Raw genomic sequence first — 9,946 nt, forward strand, 5'->3', positions numbered from 1 at the left:
CTTTAAAAGGGGAAAATCCCAGTTTATGTAATCCGTGTCCGTGTAATCCGTGCAGAGAACACATTGTTGCAGGGTTAGTTACTCCTCCAATGGGTCTGGGTACTGGAAAATCGTGTTCTTATTGTGAGAGCAAAACAACAGCACAGAAATGCATAATTAAAGTGTCACCACAAGTTTAATATTCAAAGATTATTTTATTTAAGACAACTATTACATATAACAATTCCGATTGCAACAAGTGCAGTGGGTTTGGTGGCTTCTTCGTAGACTCCAACCATGACGTTTTAACCTCAGGAATATTCAAACGAGGCAAAAAAAATATATAATCTTCAAGTGGACCAGAAAACAAAAACAAGGTAAGCCTCTTTAAAGCCAAATGCTATTTGTAATTATTTTACTTATTTATTATTTTTTAATGGCATACTTCTGTTTAGTACTTCTCCGCCTACTGATTTATCATTAACATGTCCTCCAGTATAATCAAACACAATCCTGTCCAACAAAAACGCCAATTTATTATTTTCAAACATTTATTACAATTTGGTTTGAAAAACAACAATAAATATATTTCTCTTAATGGAACAGCTCCTGTAATATGACAAAAATAACCAGAAACAAATTAACCTCAGAGAATACAGTACCAATGTGTGTAATATGTGACATTCCATTATCTAAGCTTAAAAAAAAACTAAAACTGTTTCAAATGGTATCTTGGGACCTTTATTTGACAAAGGACTAGATTTGGAAGAGGTGCATTTGAAAAATTAACGGGGCATGCGCAAAATTAGTATAACAAAAATGTGCTGACCGCAGCGGGCCATAGTCTGGACACAAATGTGTGGTGTTAAATTTGGATGTTTTTCGAGGTCTACAATTTCTTCATGTTTCCCGATTTCATTTTCATTCCCGGCCAGAAAAAAGGGAGAGGGGGGAGACAATATATTACACACCATTCAAATTTGTCACCCTGGTCCCAAGTTTCAGAATGACGTTGTTCAAATGACCGTACCCCAGCTCTGTTGTCAGGGTGAATACTGACAAAGCACCGCCATGTCTGCAGACCACAGGTTTCCCATCTGAATGGAACTGTCCAGGTATGCCAGACAACAAGCAATGCATGCATGGCTAAATAATACACGCACATTAAAACAAGGTTAGCTTTATAAACTTAATTCACAGTTCGGATGGTGACCGCATATTCAATCTTATTTTTTACCACTTCAGTGTTCATTTTAATTGCCAGATTAGTGAAGTCTCTCCCCCTCAAGCACCCGGCCATGCAGTCTTCAGGGATCTTTCAGGAACTTGGTTTGATAGCAACATGGTTTTAAATCATTAAAAAGCCACATAGTCACTTAGGGTTGTTCTGAAACTTTGGATCCAGTGGCAAGAACCATAATCTCAATTCACATTCCATGCCTGATAACCTCAGGCAAATATAAAGTCTGGCATTCTTTAAAAAAGACCAGCAGTCAGTGGCTACCTCAAAGTAAACCTGTATATTAAATGCCAGATAGTTTATGGTGTCTTCGTACTCAAGAAGGATAACAATGCTTTTATGCTTTACTTTTAATTAAATCAAATGGGGCAGATATAGTCTGGGCTTTAAGGCATCATGCAGCTAGAATAACTAACAAAAATAAAGATCTTTTAAAGTAACAGATGTATACATGGTTACATGTTCTAGGTTTATTGAGACCCAAAAAAAAATATTTAAAAAATTAACATGATCATTAATCAACACTAGTCACGTCTGTAGTCTTTCCTGTTAAAAAGTGCATACAATTACCATGTTCTCACTTTCACTCTTGCTTTTGGGGTCTGATGCCAAGAAAGTTGTTTAAAAAGAGTCATCCAGTGGGTTTACAGAGTTAACCTGCGGTGATGTTCACACATACAGACTGCTCAGGAAAAGACCAGAACAAAAGAAAAAAAAAAAAGTTTCTTTCAACCGCTTGGACTTAAAATTTTAGCACAGTTGATGCTATATTCTTCTTCTAGAAAAATGTGAAAATTTTATAACCAAATGTTCAACCAATAAAAGTCTATTGGGTTCAAGTTGTACATGTGTGGATAGCGGAGGCAGACTTTATAACCAGACATGGGATCAAATATGGTGAACTGAGACTCCTTTCTGCCACGGCTCCAGAACATCGGCTTTAGTCAATGTATTGCGCCAGCCAACGGAAGCCTTCCCCGTATCCCTGCCTCTTCAGGACACTGCACATAAACACTTCTAGTGGTCTTGTGTTCAGCTCCTTCATCGGAACATTGCCCTGAAAGAGAGAGGAAAGCTGAAGTTTGTTTTGCATAAAAAAGGAAATCCTGCATGGCTGTACTACCATCACTCATTCTAGAGGTTGTTTTATTTTCCAATGCAATTAAAATTCCAATTAAAGTCTCAAAACCTTTCAAGCTCACACTTAAATTACTGAAAGAACCATCAGCTTTCTATGAAATGGGGAATAGGGGTACCACTGCATTATAACATGCAAAACAAAATTGCATCCAAATATAGATCCAAAATACAGCTTCAGCAGAGATCCCCCATATCTCTTTGGTTTTCAATATAATCTGAAGTTTGATATAAATTTACAAAAAATATAAATTGGAGCAAATAACAGGTGCATTTTCTTAGAAATATCAACCAATAGAATCATACAAGTGCCAGTTTACTTACGTAAAATTGTTTTGCTTACCTTGCCCGTTGTCTGTCCATACAATCCAAACATTTCACGTAACTTCTCCTCACTGATGGCTTCTGGTCGATCAATCTTGTTACCGAGGATCAAGATAGGCACATTTCCAATAGTTTCATCTGTCATTAGTGCCTGCAGAAAACATTAAGCACACAGTCAACACATTCACAGAATATGAGAGTGACAGCTGCATTAGTCTACTGAATTGTCACGAAGGAGAACACAAGCTCACACCTCTTATGTAACATCAATGCAATGAAGACCAACACCAGACCAATAACCAAAACCTTTACACAGCACAACTGCAGAAAAACATTTCAGTGAAAGCTCCCACAATAAAGCTTCTTTTTAATTTCTGTAATAAATAAACTGAAGAATGTTATTTGACTCCTCCAGAGTTCAAGCAGTGGGCTGATAATCCAAAAGCAAGAGACACTTTTGGGACTCCACTAATTATACACAATCTGTAGCCTCAGGCCATGCACTGAACATTTGTCAGCCTGCCACCCACCTTTTTCAAAGCAAGACATGGGGGTTCACAGCACTGCTAACAGAACAATCATCCTCAATCGAGAGGACTCATTTTTACATATTATGCTTAAGCACACAATCACAACAAATTATACCTAACCACACACTCGCCTAATGCAAAGCAAACATTAGATTTTATAAGAACTGTAAATTAAAACCTTTTAACTTAGGTTAAGTATGTTCATGACTAATTTTGTTACTGTAGTTTTACTGTTAGTGTACAAAATGACGATAGTGTGTACAGTTTTCCAATTTGTATTCCCAGATTAAAGAACAAAATAAACCACTTACATCGAGTTCTATTTTGGATTCGGCCAATCTTGGGAGGTCGGCACAATCCACAAGGAAGACAATACCATTGATGGCAGGGAGGTAGTTTTTCCATACTCTACGAGCTGAAAGGGTAAGAGCAATTAGGATTTGTATTGCAAAGTTGTAAAAGCAGCATGTATGTAGAAGGTTTGCAACACAGCGATCAGGTCTGTTGTGTACCTTGTGCGTGGCCACCCAGATCAAAGGTGGTGAATGTCATCCCAGCAATTGTCAGCTCTTCGGAGGCTGATGGGCAAATCAAACAAAATACATTTTAAAACGCATACGTTTGCAGTAGACACAGACGTCAAACACAAATATACCAGGGGCTTTCAAAGTTTACCGATCACTCAATAAATCCAGTTTGTGCTGCTTTGCTGTGGCTTTATGCAAGGTGGTGTAACCCAGTCAATGCAGGCACATTTTTGACATGCCCCCAAGCATGTGGAATATCGCTCTGCTACACACTATGCGGCTTTTCACTTTGATTCATTGAATTTTAATCCAAAGGTTAACTTACTTGGATGTAAAGTGGGTACATGCTGTCCCAATCGGTCATCTTTAAGCATGTGCAGTAGTGTTGTTTTGCCAGCATTGTCCAATCCAAGAAATACTAATTTGCCAGATTTCTTGTACAGTCCTGCAAGTCAGTGGAATAGAGAGATGAGATTTGATCTTCCTTCTAGTCTTTTACAAATAAAAGCAACATTTTAAAGAATATGGGAAGCTGACTGAACTATAAGTGAACAGAAAAAATTGCATTTGCTATACCCAACACCACACTTTAACAGCATTAATTATTCATGTACATTTATACTTCAATTAAAGCAGCCTTTTAAAGAATTAACATTTCACAAAGGCACCTGCCCAAATAGCATCCAACAAGTCCCTCTGCAACAGTTTAAGGAGTATATTCAATGGATTTCATGGTGTTATTCTATTTCCTCCACAAGAGTTACACTTACAATCCCAAAGGTAAAACAATCCTTACTTAATTAACCTCTAGAGCTATCAAACATTGTGACTCAATATTTCCTCTTTAATGACACAATAACTTAATTACAGAGCAGCTAAACCTGGAAGAAAAACCTGATCATGCCTGTACATCAGTATAATTCCCCATTGACAGAACTGTTAGAGAGTAACTGCAGATATTTCTTGAATGAAGGCTAATTTCCACTGTGGTTCTTCTGTTTCCTGGAGGATTTTTTCCTCCTCATTGTAACAGTGGGAAAAGGATAATTTTATTCAGACTCTTAGAGGAGATGCACATGGCCAGAGAATATGGAGTTAACCCCTCTATATAACTTGAGAGCACCTCCGAGTCTCCCCATCATCTCTGTTAACCACAAGGTGGAACCGCAGAGGATCATACTGTACCTCTGGGACTCCCTCTACAGCAACATTTTAAACATTACAATATGCACTCAAATAGAGGTGAAGTTACAAAACCATTCCCAATATGTAAGCTTTAGCAAATATTTAGCTTTTTTTTTGTCATGAATTTAATGTCTTGTAGGTGAGAAATGTTCTTCACAAAGTTAAGTATACACATGTTCAGACCACAGAAACAAGGTTGTCTGAGTTTGTGCTCACATTTCACGTTGAACTGAATCTTGCATAATTACTTACCTAGAAACTGTAGTACACTACTGAAACCACTGTAAATCCAATCAAATATGAAGGACATATCCGGATATTATGAAGCCTGTAAAAATAAAAACAAAAATCAATCAAAATCTCTTCTGATGGCTGTTGCAATCCTGAACCACATAAGAGGCAAGACTGTAGCTCTACAAAATATCACAGTTAGGATCTATAAAAAAAGTGACTCGCAATGTAATAAATAAAAAAAAAAAAGCACATGCACTGAGGAGAAAACTACTTTTGAACACCTTCTTTTGAGAGTTGTTTTCTAAAGAAAGACAAGAGAAATGTCATTTTTCAGTGTGTCCTCTCGGATATAACAGTACTGATTCTTGGGATTGGGCACCATCTCACTTTGTGATTGGAGTTGTTTGGGGGATTTTAGCAGCATGGACTTTTTCTGGTGAAGACTAATTTTTACAGGAACATCCCACAGCATAAATTAGGAGAAAAGAGTATTTGCATCAGGCCTACTCTCGGAGAGAAGCCACTAGTCTTTCAGTAGGTAAGCCGTCTTGTGTACAGTGCAACTTCCATTCTGCCTTTTTTCTACTTTTTTGTTTTGTTTAAAATGCCTTTTCACTCTAGCAGAAAACCTTTAAATGCTTTACTACCACTTGACACGTGGCTGCAAAGCTAAGAAGCAAAATAATTTTAGCATTAGCAGTTGTTTAAGTTAAATCTACTACGGTTCTCACTAGACAACAAAAATGATACTGGGGAAAAAAAACATAGCGTTCCCTTAAAAGCCTTCCTTTTACACTTGCAGGTTTTGTCTTTTTCAACAAAGGTAATTTTGTATGTTGAACTGTAGTCCCTGTGGCATTCCAAAGAGACTTAGATTACATGTTCATGTGTGGTGGTGGTGGTGGGGGGGTGTTACAGATACTGTTCAAAGTGTACGATTTTATTAAATCACTAACTTTAGGAAGCTTTCAATCAGCACTTCATAAATTCCTAAAAGTAGGCAGACATGAACAGGAAATCATCAACATTTCTTTTGAAATAAACAAGCCACGAACAAAGAGGTAACCTGTACACCGCATGAAGCAACATTTTTAAAGCAATTTCCAACAGAGCCTAAATAGGTGTTCTCAGAGCTCGGATAGTCTGGTTTTGAGTTTTAAAAACAAAACAACAACAAAATAACTCCCCATTTCTTCAAACCCTTCTGCACATTTCAAAGTCTGACCAAGTCAGCCAAAAAAAAAAACAGTAAATGCATAATCCCCTCCAGATTTGTCTTACAAAACGTAGCCTAAGCCTTGGTGTGTTTTCTTGTTCTTGAGAATAAAACACTCACTGTAATCAAGTGACATGGCATGGATCTAGGCCTAGTTGTGTTTAATGGATAATACAATTTCTAAGTCAGGTCAAATCAGAAAACTATGGAATTAGGTTTAATATTCTTTTCCCTGACTTTTGCAATACCATCGCTAAACTTCACATAATATAGGACCAAACCCTGTTCACAGTGTTTTACACAGTGAACATTTAAAGTGATCTTGGCCCAACTTGAAAGGAAGAAAAATATAGGCCTATTTCAAAACAACAACAACACTACACATTTCTTGATGTGCTACACACTGGAGAACAGAAAAAAAAAAAAAGCACAAGTAAAAAATGGAAACCTGGACACAAAATCTCACTAGCTGACCTATCGTTCTAGTTACACAACATCCCAAAGAAACCTGGGTAATGTATACTGAAAGCAAAGGTCAAGAACATGCAAATACAGCAGAAAATACACGTCGGCAGCTTTTTTTTTTTTTTTATGACTAACAGACTACAAGAAAGGTCCTCCTATCCAGAGGAGTAAATTACACAATCCGCCATCGAATACAGAAGAGCAACTGCAGTGACGTGATTGAACGTATCAGGTTGCACAGATTTAAATAGCCTATAACAATTCAGCATGTATTATAGCGGGTACTCATGCGACAAGTGTCAGATCTGGAAAGAAAGCCGAGTAACTCAAGTTATATTTCAAGATTCACAATGGTCTCACTAAAATACTAAACGGCAACAATTACATCAATTAAATTTGAATTCAGAATAAGCCTTTTCACAAATGCTTTTATGTATAGGCCTATATGTACCTGATTTTGTATTTTGAAATCTACCCAAAAATGTTGAAACAATTAACCACGCTGTTTCACTGCTGGTTGTCAGTTCAGTTAAAAATATTTTGCAAGATTTAAGACAAGGCATAGAGACACCACACTTTCCGAACACCATATTACTCTTAAAATAGCAGGCAGTGACAGGGGACCCTCATTACGCGTATTCTATATGGAGGTACGAAAGTGAGGATGTATTTTGGGTTGGGCTCATATTCCTTTAAAAAAAAAAAAGCAATATTTTACTAAAGTAAAAAAAGATACTTGGTTGTACAGTAAGTTTACATCAGTTGATTGGCAGTCTCCAACACCTGAGTGTGTGTATGAGTGGCAGCCACTTCAAATTACTGATATTATATTTAAATTAAACAATTAGAAGAACACAGAATGATAATCCTGCACACAGGATAACTAACTAACTAAGAATGCTCAACTGACACATTTCAGACTGAGAAAACAAAGTTATATAGTATGTAATGTTCACATGTAATAACCTGTTCAAAAAATATGCAGGACTGCTTCTTACAAATAAGTGGTCATCATAGATCATTGCCACTGCTTTCTGAAGAAACTGATGCATAGAAATATCTGATGTTCAACTAACCACCAAAATAACACTGGTGCTCACGGTTGACTCTTATGGAGATGTAAATAGACGAGTATGATCAATGCTTAATTGAAGGAAATTCTGATCTCAAGAATTATACTTGCTTCTTAAAATGTCAAAGCATCAGGTATAGTTTGTACTGAACCATTAAATACAATTAAGTCCAATCAGGGTTTCAATTTACTGATCAAAATATGGAAATTAATATACAGTTCCGTAATCTGGAGAAAATTAATTTAATCTTAAGGTACATTTTAATTTCAAATGTACTACATCAACAATTACATCTAAATTGAATGAGTTTAATTAAACCTGGGATCAAAACACCTAGAATTTCCAGACTGCAGTGTACCAAGAGATCACCCAAATAAAAAGGTATCTAAATTTCTCTCACAAATCTTAATGTGGACACAATATGCAAATATTGAAAGAGTAGTAGTTTGATCTTGGTCCCAAAATATATCAGCCAAGTTTTGCTGAAGTATACTTAGTTGCCCCTGTCACCATGCCATCACAAATCATGGTAAGATATGCTTACTCTCACAATTTTAGGGGGGGATAATCTCTAAAGGGCTTTACTGAATTGATTAAAAGCTAATCACAGATACAGATCTATCAGTGTGTGAAAATAATTGTGATAATGGCTGCCTCACAAACCAGTGTATCCCAATATGGGTTCGTTTCTACATTTTATTCAAATTTTCTCTGATACAGACAACTAAGAAAAGCATTGTTTTAAATCCACACTTGGAATTACTTAAAGACAAATGAATGGTTTCGTGCGTTTTATGAAGACTGTATCAAGATAAATATATATATATATATATATACAATTGAGATCCCCAGGTGTTACAGTGGTGATTTACTGATCCTTCAGGACTGATACACAGCCGAGCTCAAGGGTGTTCAGTTTACAGAATAACAGCACTGATAAAACTTATTTTATTCGTGTCAGTGAGAAAGGTGATTTAATGTGAAGGGGACCCTGATGACGATTCGTACCAATGCAGACAAAGACGTTGTTTCTACTGAGCAAACTGGGGTACGAGCTGGTCCCATGCTCGCCTTGTGAACTGCCCAACAGTCTGCATCGTTGCGGTTGTAGATATTGACAATCTTCAAATATTAAAAGGCGTTAAAACGTTTTTACTACAGACACGAGTGTGATCGTTTTCACACCGTGATTATGAACACAGGGGTGGTTGATGTCCAAATGTCACAATGCCAAGTCACCAGTACAAACACTACACGGAGATTACGTGGTACGATGCTATTTTAGAGCAATGCCATACGTTCATGTCCTACACCTCTAAAATACGACACACAGTGACATGTTTTATCGTCTTCTAACACGAAACAAAACCGTGTATTCAGACAAATGTTAGCATCACAGAACAACACACCTGAATCTACGTGTCAGCTTACCCGAGAAACTACGAAACACCCAAAGGACACGCAATTAAAAACTGAATATCAGTTTACACTTGGACAATGAACTCCCCCGATGCTCTTAAACGGCTCATATGAACTGTCATTTAAATTCACTTTGGTTATACAAGCCCAGCAAAAAAAGATGTGACTGGGCTTCCTGCCTGGCTTAGTCACAAACCCCCATCAACCGCTTTCGTTCAACAAGCCCGGGGAGAAAACCCACCTGTCACCTGCGTGTTGAAGAATAAACCCGCTTTGCTCTAATTAATGAGAAGAAATGCGTCTCCGGTCCCCCTGTGCGTCCGCTCCCCGTTTCTCTCCGTGTTTTGTTGTAAAGCCACGACACACAGCAATGGCCGCCGACCTGCTCCCAGCCCCTCACACAGCCGCTTCCGCTTGGTGTTGCACCGCAATCTGTTCCGGAGGGAAACAATAAACACGTCCCCCCCTTAAAAGTTCACATTTCTGAGAGATACAATATTGCGATATTGCATTATAAAATATAGTTGGATTTCTTCTAATGAATACAAATGATTAAGCAGCCATGCGTTTATTGCAATGTGATATGATTATTAGCTTTTTAAATTATCGGAAGATAA

At 37.4% G+C, this 9,946-nt stretch overlaps 1 protein-coding gene across 2 annotated transcripts; it reads right to left on the minus strand.

The window, feature by feature from the left end:
* Window positions 1-174: 174 nt before the first annotated feature.
* Window positions 175-9,729, minus strand: sar1b (secretion associated, Ras related GTPase 1B). Of its 2 annotated transcripts, none has more exons than XM_066716919.1 (7): window positions 9,578-9,729; window positions 5,175-5,250; window positions 4,063-4,182; window positions 3,723-3,788; window positions 3,522-3,625; window positions 2,700-2,831; window positions 175-2,276 (listed from the first exon to the last, which is right to left on the minus strand). In XM_066716919.1, the coding sequence occupies exons 2-7, from the start codon at window positions 5,230-5,232 to the stop codon at window positions 2,160-2,162; spliced, it is 597 nt and encodes a 198-aa protein (XP_066573016.1). In that variant the 5' UTR covers window positions 5,233-5,250; window positions 9,578-9,729; the 3' UTR covers window positions 175-2,159. The 2 variants fall into 2 exon arrangements, with proteins under 2 accessions (XP_066573016.1, XP_066573015.1); XM_066716918.1 differs by having other exon boundaries at window positions 9,571-9,728.
* Between the last annotated feature and the right edge of the window lie 217 nt (window positions 9,730-9,946).

Source organism: Amia ocellicauda, chromosome 11 (assembly GCF_036373705.1).
Source record: "Amia ocellicauda isolate fAmiCal2 chromosome 11, fAmiCal2.hap1, whole genome shotgun sequence".
Lineage (NCBI taxonomy): Eukaryota > Metazoa > Chordata > Actinopteri > Amiiformes > Amiidae > Amia > Amia ocellicauda.